This window comes from Boleophthalmus pectinirostris, unplaced genomic scaffold, assembly GCF_026225935.1.
Source record: "Boleophthalmus pectinirostris isolate CB_2022bp ecotype Guang Dong unplaced genomic scaffold, ASM2622593v1 HiC_scaffold_4, whole genome shotgun sequence".
Taxonomy (NCBI): domain Eukaryota; kingdom Metazoa; phylum Chordata; class Actinopteri; order Gobiiformes; family Gobiidae; genus Boleophthalmus; species Boleophthalmus pectinirostris.
The window spans coordinates 22,612,022-22,628,574 of NW_026571353.1; the positions used below are offsets into that span (position 1 = coordinate 22,612,022).

The 16,553-nt window shown below is 37.0% G+C and overlaps 2 protein-coding genes across 2 annotated transcripts; one reads left to right on the forward strand and one right to left on the reverse strand.

Moving 5' to 3' along the window:
• The first annotated feature begins 12 nt into the window (after positions 1-12).
• On the forward strand, positions 13-7,337 carry LOC110162265 (selenocysteine insertion sequence-binding protein 2). The gene is made up of 18 exons (XM_020927168.2): positions 13-212; positions 626-729; positions 815-944; positions 1,016-1,073; positions 1,152-1,306; positions 1,393-1,489; positions 1,573-1,661; positions 1,914-2,060; positions 2,135-2,224; positions 2,364-2,459; positions 2,525-2,654; positions 2,724-2,887; positions 3,242-3,371; positions 3,740-3,893; positions 3,978-4,198; positions 5,972-6,126; positions 6,201-6,375; positions 6,453-7,337. The coding sequence occupies exons 1-18, from the start codon at positions 204-206 to the stop codon at positions 6,575-6,577; spliced, it is 2,229 nt and encodes a 742-aa protein (XP_020782827.2). The 5' UTR covers positions 13-203; the 3' UTR covers positions 6,578-7,337.
• Positions 6,805-16,425, reverse strand: prlrb (prolactin receptor b). Its single transcript, XM_020927284.2, has 9 exons — positions 16,274-16,425; positions 15,141-15,228; positions 14,229-14,361; positions 12,802-12,968; positions 11,415-11,581; positions 11,185-11,323; positions 11,008-11,104; positions 10,861-10,930; positions 6,805-8,281 (listed from the first exon to the last, which is right to left on the reverse strand). Exons 2-9 carry the CDS (start codon positions 15,217-15,219, stop codon positions 7,541-7,543), a joined length of 1,593 nt encoding a protein of 530 aa, XP_020782943.1. The 5' UTR covers positions 15,220-15,228; positions 16,274-16,425; the 3' UTR covers positions 6,805-7,540.
• Positions 16,426-16,553: the final 128 nt, after the last annotated feature.

Genomic DNA, 16,553 nt, shown 5'->3' on the forward strand with positions numbered 1-16,553 from the left:
CATTAGATGTCCCCCATACCTCTTGGCTCAATGTAAACATGAGCCCATGACCTGCGCACTTGGCTCTCTATGCATGTAACAGGTTGGAGAAGCTAATCCAACATGAAGTCATTGATAAATTATATTTCTGTTAAGCGTTAGAGCTCGAAAGATAATAGGAATAATGTACGTATTGCTCTGACAGTGTACAAGAAAACCCAAAGATGGACAAGGTAAGAAAGTGTTTCCATTTGAGGCTAATACACGTTAGCTTCTTGCTAACGGTAAGCTAATATGCTAGCACTCTACTGTATGACTGCATGTTGATAAAATAGTTAAAAGATACAGCGTGGACTGTGTTTGTTATGCATGTGTAGGTTGAGCCATTAGATGTTTAGGAAGGAAATAAAATACAAAGTGTGTCCTGATTAGTGACAGGTTCTCCATAATGATCAACTCTGAGCTTCCAATCAAGTGCAGCCAAGTTTAATCTTAACGCTATATTAAAGTTAGTGAAGAGCGCCTTTTGGTATAAGTTGCGCAGAGACCAGCCGTATCTTTATTGCGATGTTGGCCATGAATAACTAGACTTTCATAAAGCCAAAGGTCGCTGAATTGATTTACTCAGTTTGTAACGTGTGTTTAGGAGCGTGATCTGTCACAGAGGAGACAGAAGAGGGAGCCACTGACAGCGGCATCAACCACTGCAATTTTACCCAACCCATACAAGTCCAATCCAAGTTTACGAGGGTACCTTTGCTACAATTCTGCTGTGTGTAATTATGTTCCAGACAGAGCCATGTACTTAGCTCACTGTATACATTATTTTCTAAAGGACCCATTCATTCCGGAGGTCACCAGCTGCTGACAATTCAAGTTTGGGGAGACATCTAGACAACAAACCAAAAATTAGAGCGAACACTATTTGGCAAAAAACCGAGACCACAGGGGATCCACTCACTAAGGTTTATTTATCAGTTAAATTATATCATTTTAAGTAAAGTTATCAATCATGTCCTGTTTTTTTTTACTTAAGACATCAGTGGGAAACCCTAAAAGTCCTGGACATGGGAGAAAGGATTTGAAAAGAAGTGGTCTGTTTTAAATATTTTTATTATATTAAGATATTATATACTGGCTCTTAAAGGATTTACTTGTTTTTTTTCTTGCAGGAATGGAGATGCCAGATGCTACATTTGAAATCAAAATGTCTGAATTCCCAGAGTTAAGTGGCATCTTTGTGGACCAAGGAGACCCCAGTTTTCAGAGACATTGCTGGGGATCTCCCAACCAAAATTCAGGAGAAAATTCAGATGCGGCATGGAAGGTTTTGCATCGTATCCTGATATATGCATTGTTTAGGGTTGCAGTAACACTGTAATGAAAATATATTGTTGTTGTTGTTTTTAATAGGTGAATAAAAATGCACCAGCAACAAATTATAAGCCACCAGCCAAGTGTATGCTCCCACATACAGACCTGATTCCCAACTCATCAGGCAATGCAATGGGTAGAGAACCTTTTATTTTGCTTGGAAGGAATCTGTTGTAAATGATAAACATGGTGAATTCTGTCTTGTGTAATATTTTGCAGCTCCTGGTTCTGTAACAAGCTCCTGGGCTAATATTGCCTCTCAGCCTCCCAAAAAGCCAGTTCTGAAAGATGCTACCAAGCCTGCTCAAGTAAGACATTTTTAAATGACTGTTTCGTTTATTTTGAGCTTCTGATTTTATACAGTTTTATTGTATGTGATTGTCTATAATAAGCCATGAACACAGATTTCTGATTCCTAAAAATTATGAATTAAGTTCTATTCTTTTTCACATTATTTAATTGTATTTACTAAAGAAAAACGTTTTCTTTTGACAGGGAACATGTATGCAGCACTGATGAAATGTTTTGAATATTCTGTGTGCTTTTTGCTCTTCTTACAGGTTGATGAAATAACACAGCAAGAGGAGGAAGGGAACACAGGCAAGAAAAAACGAAAGAAGAAAAAGAAAAAAACAAAGGGTGCAGATCAAGATGTGGAAACTGGATCCGATAAAAATATACTGTATCAGGACCCACCACGGTTTGAGGTAATATTTCTTTAATCACAGGAAAATAAAATCGCCTGCTAGCATGAGCTCATAATTTATTATTTGTTTTGCAGGATGAAGAGGAGTTTCCGGGCTTAACACCTTCTTTTACTGGAACAGGAAAGTTATTGACCAGAAGCAAACCAGCACATCTATGCAACAATGTAAGTTTCACATTAGGTGTAGCTTCTTGTAGTTATCTAATTACTTTACCCTGACTTTCTTCAATGCACTTAGACTTTTTTTTTTTTTTTTTTATCTCAACAGGATGTTTATATTATGACATTTGCTCTTATTGTTTAGGAAAACCAAATACAAAGCATTCAACAGCCTCTGGATCAGAAAAAGGACAAAACCCAAAGTGCAAAGTCTCCTTTTACAGAGGCCCTAAAAGTCCAGGTACAGTATGCTACACAGGCTGTATAAAGTTTATTGATGTGAAAAATAAAATTGTCCCTTTGCAGAAAGCTGAAAAGGTTTCAGGTAAAAAGAGCAAAGTGCCTGTTCAGCTTGATATTGGAAACATGCTGGCAGTCCTAGAAAAGAAACAATCACAGAAAGCCAAGCAGGACACGAAGCCTCTCACGCTTTCAGGTTATGCCAATGTCTCTGTACTAAAACTGAGGGCTGATGGCTCACAGTAAAAGTATCATGTGTTTTTAGTTGGTGGAGGTTTGCCTGTGGTACCTAAGCAACCACCTGTACAGAAGAAACCTATTATACAAGGCAAAATCGCACACAATCCTCTTGACTCCACAAGCCCATTGGTCAAGAAAGGCAAGCAGAGGGAAGTGCCAAAAGCTAAAAAACCTACTGCTCTTAAAAAGGTATTTCACCATGTATAATAGTTACATTTTAGGACTTTTGACCATTCAAAAGATGTGTTTAAATTTTTAATTGCTATGACAACATTGCAAATGTTTTCGTCTGAAACCCATGGATTCTATATTTGCTTAAAGGTGCACTATGTAGCTTTTCTGGGTGAGTCTCAGTCACATGCTTGTCCTGGAATACTCCATAGTACGATATTTAACTTATGAAATCATGCATGAAGGACATTAATTGCCTGGTGGTGGTACTTCCTTGTCTCTATGGAGATGGATAAGTTCCATTCCAGGCAAAGCAATTAGACCCTCCACCAGAAAACTAACAGCACACCTTTAAAAAAAAATGTGTTGAAGGTAATTTTGAAGGAGCGAGAGGAGAGGAAGCAGAGGCGATTGCTTGTGGAGAGAGGAGAACTGCCTGAAAGCAAGTCCATACATGCAGATGAGGTGGCGGAGGAGGAAGACTGTGAAACAAGTGCCGCAGGTTATACAAGCCTTATATAACCTTTGGAGGATTGAAAGGTCAAATAAGAGCACATGTATTGTAGAGCTGCAATGATTAATTAGGAGTTGTTGAGGATTCAAATAATTGTCAGCATATTTTGATCATTGATCACTATTTGGACCACATGCCAAAAGACATTTTCCTAGAAAGATGGCAACATTATTGAATCAAAATGTCAAATGACCATTTATGATTTATATCAGTGGTAGATAAATACTCTCTAGAAGCCCTCATTCACCACATTTCAATCATTATTTGGTAAAAAAAAAAAAGTAAATAACAATGTCATATGTCATTGTACAGTAAAAAATCTAAAATCACTGTTTAATGTTTTTATATATGAGCAGATGAGACGCTGAGTCCTACAGAAGAACTTGGTGATCAAATTGAATTGAATGATGATGAAAAAGAGGAAGATGAGGAACCTTCCCAAGAACTGATCACTTCAACATCAACGACCCAGATGGATAAACCTAAAATCCACAGTAGAAAGTTCAGAGAGTAAATACTCAAACCTATTTTAAATTTATATCAGGAATTGTTCTATATTTTTTTTAACCATGGCATTTTGTGTGTTGTGTGCAGATATTGCACACAAATGCTCAGCAAAGATGTGGATGAATGCGTCACAACACTTCTGAAGGAACTGGTGCGTTTCCAGGATCGTCTCTACCAAAAAGACCCAATGAAGGCTCACATGAAAAGGCGGATCGTCATGGGTCTGCGGGAAGTACTCAAACACCTAAAACTCAGAAAGGTCAAATGTGTCATAATTTCACCGAACTGTGAGCGCAGCCAGGCCAAAGGTTAATTTTCATTTAGTTAAAATCTATTTTGTTTTATACTGAAATATTTCAGGATACCATACAGTCCCTGACAAAAGTCTTGTCGCTTATCCATTTTGTAGAAACAAAAGCTTATAACCTGACTTTAAATTAATCGATTGGTTTTAGAAATGTCTCATATGAAAGCTAAAACCCTCCCAAATTATGCTCAATATACTAAAATAAATTTGCTTCACTGAAGAAAGACTGATCATTTAATGAACACAGAAAGGTCAGATTTTGGCAAGACAAAAGTCTTGTCGCCTTGTCATATGATGCACCCAATCCTAGATTACAGCCTCACCTGTGATCAGTTACTGATCAATCAATTAGTGGGTGTGTATAAAAAGAACCCCAGCACACTAGACCTTCACATCAACTGCAACTTGACCTCTGACAACATGCCTAAGATCCACCCTGAGACCAAAGCGTTAATTATCAAGAGGCTGAAGACCAGATCCACTGCTGAGGTGGCTGACACCTTCAATGTGTCTCAACGTCAAGTACAAAGAATAAGAAAAAGATCTGAAATGACTGCAGATGTTTTTGACAAGCCCAGGTCCGGCAGACCCCGCAAGACAACTGCTCGGGAGGACCGTTTGTTGATTTGAAAATCCAAGGCCAGCCCCTTTTCCACTGCAGCAGACTCCACCAGGCCTGGTCACCTCAAGTCCCTGTGTCAACCAGAACAGTTTGTAGAATTCTGTCTCGAAATGGCCTCCATGATCAAATCAATGCACAGAAACCAGCACTAAACAAAAGACAATTAAAAAAACGTGTGGCATTTGCCAAGGCCCACAGCCTGCTAAAAGGATGGACACTGGAAAAGTGGCAGAAGGTGGATTTCTCAGATGAATCCTCGGTTGAATTACATCACAGCCACCGCAAATATTGCAGGAGACCTACTGGAGCCTACATGGATCCAAGATTCACCCAGAAAACAGTTAAGTTTGGTGGAGGAAAAATCATGGTTTGGGGTTCCATCCAGTATGGGAGTGTGCGAGACATTTGCAGGGTGGAAGGCAATATCAATAACCTAAAATATCAAGAAGTATTAGCTACCTCTTACATTCCCAACCATAAAAGGGGTCAAATTTTGCAGCAGGATGGTGCTCCATCGCATACTTCTATCTCTACATCAAAGTTTCTCAAGGCGAAGAAGATCAAGGTGCTCCAGGACTGGCCAGCCCAGTCACCAGACATGAACATCTTTGAGCATGTCTGGGGTAGAATGAAAGCGGAAGCATGGAAGGCAAAACCAAAGAATCTTGATGAACTCTGGGAGGCATGTAAGACGCTTTCTTTGCTATTCCTGATGACTTCATCAACAAATTGTATGAATCATTGTTGAACCGCATGGATGCAGTCCTTCAAGCTCATGGAAGTCATACAAGATATTAAATATGGATCTCACAGCACCACTACTTAATTCACTGACGTTATGCAACATATTTTTGTATTTGAAGTAAATTATTTGTTCAATTTTCTGTAGGTGACAAAACTTTTGTCTTGCCAAAATCTGACCTTTCTGTGTTCATTAAATGATCAATCTTTCTTCAGTGAAGCAAATGTATTTTAGTATATAGAGCATAATTTGGGAGGGTTTTAGCTTTCATATGAGACATTTCTAAAACCAATCGATTAATTTAAAGTCAGGTTATAAGCTTTTGTTCTACAAAATGGATAAGCGACAAGACTTTTGTCAGGGACTGTATATAGTGTGCTTTGCCATTATACTGATCCTAACTTTTGCAGGAGGCTTGGATGAAGCTCTCCACAGTATCATTGATACCTGTCGTGAACAGGAAGTGCCGTTTATCTTCGCTTTGTCCAGAAAAGCTTTGGGTCGCTGTGTTAAGAAGGCCGTGCCAGTGAGTCTAGTTGGTATCTTCAACTTTGATGGTGCACAGGTTAGTCTAATACAGCATCTGAATTATTATCTGCTGCTCTTATGTTTCTGAAAAACATTTGTTTGGTTTTGCAGGACATCTATCATAAGATGATAGAATTATCTTCTGAGGCTAGAAAAGCATATGAAGCAATGCTTTTGAGTCTGGAGCAAACAGAGTCGGAGACCTCAGCAGACACCGAACAGTCACTTGCATCAGACCAGATACTGACCGGTCCAAATGGTACTCTGTCAGAGGAGCCTGAGTACAGTAAGTCAGTTTGTTTTTATGAGACTGTTTACATTTTTGGAAAGCACAAAATAACTCTTAATTTGTTATTTTTTCAGTAAAACTATGGAAAAAATTATTAGAAAAGGAATCCGACCATACATATATGAATTTTGAGGAACAGTTGAGCTCCATGTGTTTGGATAGTGAATGCAGAGAACACAGTGATGATGGCATGAGCTGACAGCGGGGCAGCACTTTGAATCTAAAATAAATTAAGAGCCAAAGCCAATACAAGGAGTGGATGAATGATCTGGCAGTCCACAATGCAGTTGATTTACACAGTATTCCTAATTTGAAATTATGTCTGGATTAAAAATTACATAGACACTTTTATGAATGTATGAATATTGAATGAAAACTATTTGGAAGTTCTGACAAACAGTTTGAGACATATTCATGACTATCATGCACTGTCTACAGCAGTTAAAGCATTTATTTTGAGCACTGCAAAATATGCACATAATAGAAACAGTTATTTAATCTACAACAGTTAGAGAATTACCTTGAGTTTTGCTCAAATACAATATAGAAAAAGTGAAGGAGATTAAAATTTTGAAACTGAGGACATAAATTGGAAACAGGCATTGTAAATTGTACTGAATCCCAGTTAATCTGACTTGTTACAAATTATTGCATGTAGTTTGATTTGTGTAAATTCATTAGGAGCCTTTAAATCTAGTGACAATAATCAATACACTAGTGCTTTAGATGTGTATTGTTTCTGTGAAACATTAACTAATTGTTACGTTTTCTTTTGCAATCACATTTGCATTATTTTTTATGGAAGAGGTTTGGGTTGAAATGTGAAGCCTTTGATCATTCCAAAACAAAATCTCAATGAAAAAAAATGTATATATTAACAAGTTAAATATCTAGGAAAGTGTATTTTGAATGTTATATTTTACTAATCGGATTTAGCAATAAATTAAGCTTCAAAATAAGATGATTGTTCTGTATTTGGCTTGTTTTCTTGTCTTCTGTGTGATATTCAGCAAAACCTGAATCTTATTTTACCCTAATATAATACATATACTTATACTGCACACGTTGTTTTAACCAAACACTGTTACAGTGTTCTTGTTGGTTTGCCACCAAGAGGCATAACAAAACAAGTTAACTCAAAGACATAAAGGTTAATAATTTACTACATAAGTAGGCCATATTTTGTTTTCTCACATGACATGTTACATGATGGTGATTGTGGAGATATTGTCAACATATCATTACAGAGGAAGTCTGCACATACTCCCCCCTTGTCCAATGGATGTGGAGGGTTGTGGTTGCCACAGTCTGTATATTGTCCATTATTTCCACAGGAGGGATCCTGCAGCAGCACCATGTAGTCACCTTTGACCTCCTTGACCCTGGTGTAGTCATCAGGCAGCCTTTCCTCCTCATGTCTGTTCATGTCTGTGTTTTTACTGTCTGAGGTGTTATTTTGTTTCTCCAGTATGATGTGTTCCCCGCTTATGTCTGCGATTGTGCTATAGTCCTGGGCTATAATGCTCTTGTCCTGTTGGATAATATCCACATAGCTGCTGTTTTCTACTGGCACCGGCTTCAGATAATTGATTGACTGAGCCTTTTCTGTTTCCATTGAATTTACACAATTCAATTCACTGACAAATCCAGACTCACTGATGTCCCCAAAATAGTCTAGTGTTTGTACTTCCTCTTTGTGGTCCACATTATTTTGCTCATTCGATTCCTCATTGACGTTTGCTTCATAGTCATACTTGTTCAAATTTACCATCCCATTTGTACCAACCAGCAGGTTGTCATCACACACGGGGAGGTATTCCTCCACCTGGTTTTTCCAGACAGTCATGGGCGGAAAGACCGGGTGTTGGAGCAGAGCATTGGTGACCTCATCAGACCGGCCATTCTGAAAAAACGTAAAATATATCTTAGTAATATATACAACATATATTATGCAACACAGCACAGTCGTGGAAAATAAAAAGGAAAGGTGCTGTAGTTAGAAATTGCATTGTAGGTGTGTTTTTGTTATTGTTTTTTACTTGAGCTCTTAACATTTAAAAGCAGGTATCTGAACTTCATACTCCACTATAAGTATTTTTTTTACTTCTGTTTTGAGTCCTGCTTGAATGCATGAGCATTTTTAGCACATTTGTGGTGACATCAGTCCATTGAGCAAAATTGGCATTTTGCTCTGGATAAGTAGAGAAACTCACAAAAGCACCACAATTTTCCCACATATTTATTCAGATAAAAAAGGGTCTTTAATCTTTTAAAAGTTGCTGAGACTCGGGCTGTTGAAACGTATGAGACAGAATCCCTTCATTTCCAACTTAATGTCCTCTTCAGAATCATTTTCACAGCCTGTTCTGGTGGCACCTTAAGCTTTATCATTATTTTACAGTTCCTTGTGTCCTGTATTTAATCTCCTTTCTCAAAAACCCTGTTTGCCGAGCAATCTCATCCACTTTGTTAGATGTTTGTTCATGAAAACCCCATTGCCCTTGAGCTTTTTTGCAACCTTCATAAACTCAGCTTTCTTTTCTACTCACAAATCTGACAATAATGTTTGGTCTTTTGGCTTGTTTTTGAGGAATTGCGTGGCAAGTAGGCATGTCTTGTTTTATCTAAAATTATTTTCTCAATTGTTTTTCCTCATTCATGAGTTTCAATAAATCCGACTGCTGTTCCACCACTTTCTTTAGTTCACCAGACTATAGAAAAACAGTGCTTTACATCTTCCATGTGTTTTACTAAGTACTTTCCTATAGTAGTATTTGAAGTGATGGTGAGCCTCCAGTAGGTCTTGATCAAAGAGAAGCCATAAGATGTGATGGAGATGTACAAGTTTGTGTAAATAATCCAGTACCTTTACGTGGCACATAAATCCTTAGATGTAGAACTCCATTAAGTTAAATGATGTTAAGATTCTTTTGAGGTATTTGATGGATTTGGAAATCTGATCAGCACAAACACTTGGCTCAACATCTCTGAAATACTTTTTTTTTTTTTTTTGAAGAATGTTTTTCAATGGGTATAGTGATGGGAAGAATACTCTGAAAATGTATTTTTAGTTACAGAATACTGAATACATTCTTTAAAATGTTTTTGTGGCATATTCCTATACACGGTCCAATCAGAGATTATATCCTGAATACTTGGAATACTTTTGCATTGCAATTAAAATTATAATGTACAAAACATGTTTATGCTTGTTGCACTGTTTGCTCTGCCTTTCCTATAACTAATTAGAGAAAGAAAAATCATACATAAGCTCGCTACAAGAACTGTATTTTCTTCTTTTCTCACTAATTCAGTGCAACTTAATGCCTAAATTTTGTGATCAAGTACTCTCAAGTATTCCTTTGATTTTAGCTGTAACTGTATACCGAATACCACCAAATTAGCTGTTCCAGAAAACGGTTATATCAATATTCTGTATTTCTGGTTCATGTTTGGTACATTCAGTTGCTTACCAACAGCTAAGAAATCCTTTTCTCTTATTTGCATGTTAGTGTGACCCAGTGAAACAAGCAAGTTGATAAAAGCAGTGTTATTGTCTCAAACGACCTGTGAGACAGCTGCAGTACATCCAGAACGCTGCAGCTCGGGTCCTGACTCGATCTAGAAAGTACGAACACATAAGTGCTGTGCTCAGGTCTCCGCACTGGCTTCCTGTGGCTCAGACAATAGACTTTAAAGCAGCTCTGCTTGTGTACAAGTCTCTCCATGGCGGAACACCAAAATTCAAAAATAGACTTTACAAAATTTACAAAAATGTACTTTACTTTAAAAAATGTACTTTACTTTAAAAAAATTACTTTACTTTAGTACAAAAATAGACTTTAAAGCAGCTCTGCTTGTGTACAAGTCTCTCCATGGTCAAACACCAAAGTTCTGACATGTTAGTGCCATATGAACCATCTCACACTCTGAGGACCTCAGGGACCGGCCTCCTGCTGGTGCTCAGAGTCAGGATTAAACAAGGGGAGTCAGATTTTCAGGTTCACGCAGCTAAAACCCAAAACAGTCTTCTTGAAGTGATGTGATGTGAGACAGGCCTCTACTTTGACGCTGTTTAAATCCAGGCTCAAAACGGTTCTGTTGTTGTTATGCTGCGCATATGACTGAAAGGTTTTTCATTCTACACTCTTCTCTCTAATTTATGTAATTAATGTCTCTCTCTTTTTAATTCTATGATGATTATTTATGTTTTGATTTATTTTTATTGTGATTTCAATGTATTTCTTATTCTGTAAAGCACTTTGTGTAGGAATTGTGCTATACAAATAAACTTGTCTTGCCTTGCCTATTGTAACTTGTAAGGTTTAATTAGGTTCAGGTGTTGGTAAATAAAAATGTAAAACCAACTGTTAAAGCTTTTAGATTTTAGGATCAATAAAGTTTAAGTCTAAGTCTAAAATAAAAATGCACACCTGTAAAATCTTACACTGGTTACATTTTGTCATGTGTCACTTTTTGTACCTTGAGCAGATGCACATCGACTCCTTTTATCTTGGGTCCGGGAACAGGGGGGAGAAGCCACTGTTTGATACTGGAGAACAAACAATACAGTCTGTCAGCTTGATTATACTTATGCACTTATCACAACCTTACAGGCTGATAACATACAATTTCCTCTTGATGTATATTATGCACAATGCTGCGAAAAATGGTATGGTTGAGAAGAAGGCAACCAGAATCCAGAAACTTTGTTGTTTAGGTTCGGCTGGAAATAGAAGCAGAGGAATAATATAATGTAACATAAGGGACAGTGATGTTAAATATAAAACTATAGAAGAGACTTACCCTTTGGGATTTGAATGTATGTGGCGTTGGTCCATTCACCCCAGTGCCCATTGTCAATTGAACACCGCACCTGGACTATGTATTGCTTCCCTGGAGAGGCGTTGTAAAGTTTGAATTGTGTCTGTATGCCTGCATCCATCTATGGAAATAAGAAAATAAGCCAAAGAAAGTATGTGAAACGGACCATAAATAATGTAAACAATGGAAATGTCAGAAGAAGTCAGGCTTACTATCGATTCAGTGTCCTCCTGACTGAACCTGAACCTGACTTGATATTTGGTAGTGAGCCAACCATAATTGCTACTAATATGGTAAGGATTCCAGGTGACATGAATGGTGGGACTATCCTGGCTAAGATCCAGTCGTACAGTTACATTTTCCGGTGGATTGGCCTTTACTGTAAAAACAGGAACAACAGGTTCAGTGTGATTTATACATAGTTGTAAACTGGGTGAATGATAACACATTATACAAGGTTATACTGAATGTTACAAGTGTTGTTACCAATTGTTTCGTGGTTATAGGTGCCTTTTTGGGGAAATAATAATCCAGTATAATATTTTGTTTTGAATTGTTAATTTCTATGGAAATGGTCATGATGTTTCATGAATGAAAATATCAGAAAATGTATTAATTGTTACTAGGGCAGAACAAATTAAGGAAAATATATACTTGCATTTTCTTCTGAAAAGTTTTGCGATAGTGATTAGATTTGGTATTTTAAAATAAATTTTACATTAAAAAAAATATATATATTTTTACATCTCTGAGACAAGACTAGATTATGCTTTGCCTAACTAAGCCAAAAAAACTATACATTTCAGAACATGTCCATAGCCTAAAAACTACAGCGTTTGCAGAGAACATTTTCAATTCATCTTGAAAGGTATTTCGAATATGATAAAAACAGCTGAAGGTTAAACTAAAATGATACTTTATAGAGTACTCTCCCAGGGCGAGGAGGAGTTGTGTCGTCAAACAAAGCGCTGTATGACACTGTAAACAACCAAGGCCACAAACCTGTTCAGCCTGATTCTTAACAGGTCTACCACCTATCACCTCCCACTCAGTACTTTTCCATTCTTGGGCAAAGCAATAAATACATATAATAAAAGTGTGCCAAGTATAGCCGATGTCCTGATAAAATCATAAATGAATTATGTATATAATATGGTTAGAGTTAAATTTTAATCTCTTTTTTACTCTATAAAGTACCTTAAATATGATAAAAGTGTGCCAATAATAGCCCGTGTCCAGATAAAATCATAAATGAATGATGTATATAAGATGGTTAGAGTTAAATTTCATGTCTTTCTTACCCCATAAAGCACTTTAAATTAGTTTATGTACAAATTGGGCCATAAAAATAAACTTGCCTTGCCTATTGTTATTGTTGAGTTTTGCTATTGCCACACATATGACAGGGAGGTTCGTTAATCAGTGTCAAAATAATCCAACTTGGCTCTATAATAAGGTTAGCAGCTGACCTCTTTCTAGCCTTAATGATAAAGATCAAAGCAAAAGTTATATCTACTTTAAGACTGATACCAGTTTATGTTGAATATTTTAATATTTTATTTCACTTTTTTGTCTACATTAAAATAGCAAATATCTTACCAATGTCCACCACATCTATCTTAAGGACATCAGAAGAAGTATTTCCAAATGCATTGAAGGCCACCACAGTGAGAAGGTATTCTACCCAAACAGAGGTGCGATTCTTGTCAAAGAAGCAGGAGTTCTTCCCTGCTGTGCGATAGTCTGCACACTCAACGATCCCCTGTCTGTAGAAAAATGTAAATAATATAGAGTACTTCCAAATATAATACTAGTACATAGAATAAGGTGTTATGTGTTACAGTATCAATTTTCATTGTTACCATTTTGTTATGTTAATATAATTATTGACCACACAACAGAAAAAGCAGTAAAGCCTATCATTCACTTGGTTTTACAATATGATCTGCATTCATTTGGTTTGTGACCAGACCAGCTTTAAAGGTGCACTATGTAACTTTTTAGTTGGGGGTCAGTCACCTGCTTGTTTCTATGGATATGTCACTGCTCTGCTTGGAATGTTCCACAGTATGACATTAAACTGCTCTACTCTATATTTATTCAATTACAGGTGGTTTTATAGCTCCAAAATACCTAGAAAAGCAGGCATTCTGACCGAGCTGGGTGGCCTCTTAGTCTGGTTTGGTCTGGTTTGCTCTCCATGAAGATAGATACCATACTAATACCATACTGTGTAACATTCCAGACAAAGCAATAACATCTCCAGAAAAATAAAGACATTTACATTTAGATTAATTTTTTAGAGCATGGACTTTCATGAGTTTTTGTTTTTTAATTCTTGCAATGATGTTACTGGAATAATCACAATTAACGATTAACCAAATAATCTTACTCTTTTTGCACCCATAGCACTGTTATATCAGAAAGTTCATCTGGCATAAAAATCTGACAAATCAATTGTGTATCTGGTGTTGCAATCCCTGACGAAAATACATAGATTAAAATGGAGTGAGTGAATGCTGCGGTACTGCATTTGTGTGTGAATGGTAACAAAGGCTTGCGCACAGCTCATTAAGCACAGACGTGAGTATGTGGTTTTCCATGTTGGTTCTCAACACAGAAATCTCAAGGGCTAAAGTAATTAATGCATAACAGAAGGACCTGTAGTCTGTGCTAAATACATATTCCACTTTCTACACCATCTCCATAGAAACAGTTGAGCTGGGAGATACATCTAAAAATGGATAACATCACAGCTGTTGTTTTGTTGGGAGATATGCAGAACTACATTATCAAGTATATTACCTATTACAGAACATATATAACAGCTGAAAATAACTTGAAATGTGTGTTGTATTTTACTGCTCATCCAATTTTTGTTGAATACTTGAACTACAATCAAGACATTGCAAACATGCTGTAGCACATGTCTGATGGACTAGCAAATACTATCTTAACATTGTCATTGCTATAAAACAAGCTGAAATAATTTACTACTGTAATTTTTTACTACCTCATATACTTACTGATCTCTTTCATAGAAGAGACGGTATTTGGTGTCTTCTCCATCATCAGGATCTGGCTCCCACCAGCAGGTAAACGTCTCTTTATCAGGGGACTGGCATAGCTTAAAAACAGGTTTCCCTGGAGGAGAATTACCTGGCAACACAAATGACAAACAAGCTTCAGTTTGATTGAAAATTAAACCAGGGAAGTAAAATATTGACTACAATAAAGCAAGTGGTGTACTGGAAAACACATTCTTCACGTAGATGCATCAGATTCTGTTCTTTTTACTTATTTAATTTGTTACTGTATTATTGCAGATGCACAAATAAGCACAAGTTAGACCTCTTGTACAAGTTATGTTATACATTGTTATGTCTGTAAGAATTATCACATGTGAAAGTGACCCATTCAAAGCTTTGCTTCTCTTTTACAAATACATCTTTTTGAATTGAGACCTTTTATGTTTTATTTCATTCAACAGTGGATCTCAAGCAGTTGTACCAAGACATAATTCTGTTTTTAACCCTTCCCAAGAGATTATAACATTACTATGTCACAGTCAACTTGTAGGTCAATGACATCTGAAATGGCCATCATTTTTATCTGACAAATATTTTAATGGGATTATAAAGATAGGGACAGAGCAGGAAGGAGGGGGGCCTTGATTAGCTACAGTCTAGGGAATGACTTTTCTGTATTATACACATAATTACACAGTGTCTTAGTTGTTCACGCATATCTGTTTGTACCAAGAATTTCTATTCTCAAATACTGTCTGTTCTACTTGAATAGTCTATATTAAGCCAATGAAGTCTTACTCATACTTTTAGAGCTGTATGTCCTCAGCTGGTCTAACATTCAAACCAAGCTTGATATTTTGTTTGGCCTGACCACCTGACAAAATATATATAGGTACAATGTGGACTTACTGGAACACTCAAAGACTGCAGAAATCAGAAGGATCAGGATCCAGCCAAGTAGCCTCTTTAGTCTGGTACAGTGTGTCATCCTGTCAGGCTTAAATGAAAGGACATGTAGAGATATCAAGTCATGGTCTTGCATTGTGTTGTGACTGAAAACAAGATTATATGAGCACCAACAGGCTCTCAGCATACAGCACTTAAGGTACTGGTGTGCAGGCCAGGCTATGATGTTGCTGCCCAGGTCATCACATGCAAATCACATGTTAAAGCAGGACAAATTAGTCTGAGATGGCTGCTGTTGCTAAAGGTTTGTCTAAAAAGTGATTTATTAACTACCACTACAATTGGCCAAGGTCCTTTATATCTTGAATAATCCACACTACTGCTCCATAAAGTAAATAGTAACTCAAGTATGGGTTTACACAAATAACTTCCGTATCCTAGATCAGCCGATGGACATGACACAACTTAGTGAGCAGTTGCATGATCATGTTGTAAGTGCATTGTGCCAGCCTTGTTTGTCAATCACAAAATTGAGTATTTTCAAGTCTCTTCTGTGTTTTTATCGACATTAACCGCAGAGCAACAACCAGTGCACATTCTGAGGTAAACAATCTTTGGAGCTCTTGACTTAATGTATTTTCAAACATGTTTGTAAAAGAGAGGGCTCAGAGGGTTGAAGAATCCACGCTCATAGGTGGATTGTTATGGGGCGGAATTTATGGACTTCAAGTGAGATTCAAGTACGACCCGCTGTCATGATTAAATTATAAAATAGCCTATATAAAGTTCAACCCTGTTATATGGGTTTTTAATATATACTGACTATCGTGATGTATGTCAGCTTCAAACCTATTTCAAAACATAGCATATCCATAGGCTATTAAATATATAATTATAACCCTATAACCAGATATAAATTTTCATTTATTACTCTTCCAACAACCTCTTAAACGAATTGCACTACTATTATGTAGGTAGGCTGTAATAACACAAATGAAAAAGGATTATGGAGTTACACCACCTGAAGGGAAATGACTAGGTTACAGCAGTAGTTGCGCATTACCATTTAATAATCACTCCTGTATGATCTAAACACAACATTATAGTTTAGTTAATGATGAGTGATAATAACTTACTTAAGTCACTGTGTTGATTGGAGTTTATCTGAAATCCATAGGAATATAAAAAGTGTAGTCCAGTCACGACATTTCCGCAGACACGCACCTTTCAACACCTCAAGACCGGTGCATTTGACACCGCAGCTCAGGTATGGACTAGGAAGAGCCTGTCCATAGGAGTCAGGAGGGAGGAGCCTGCTCACTTCTCAGAATCACGGCGAGGAGAAAAAATAATAATAATTTCAGTTAAAACGATAAAGTCCTTTAATTACGTCGTTATAAACTGTGTATTATTTTG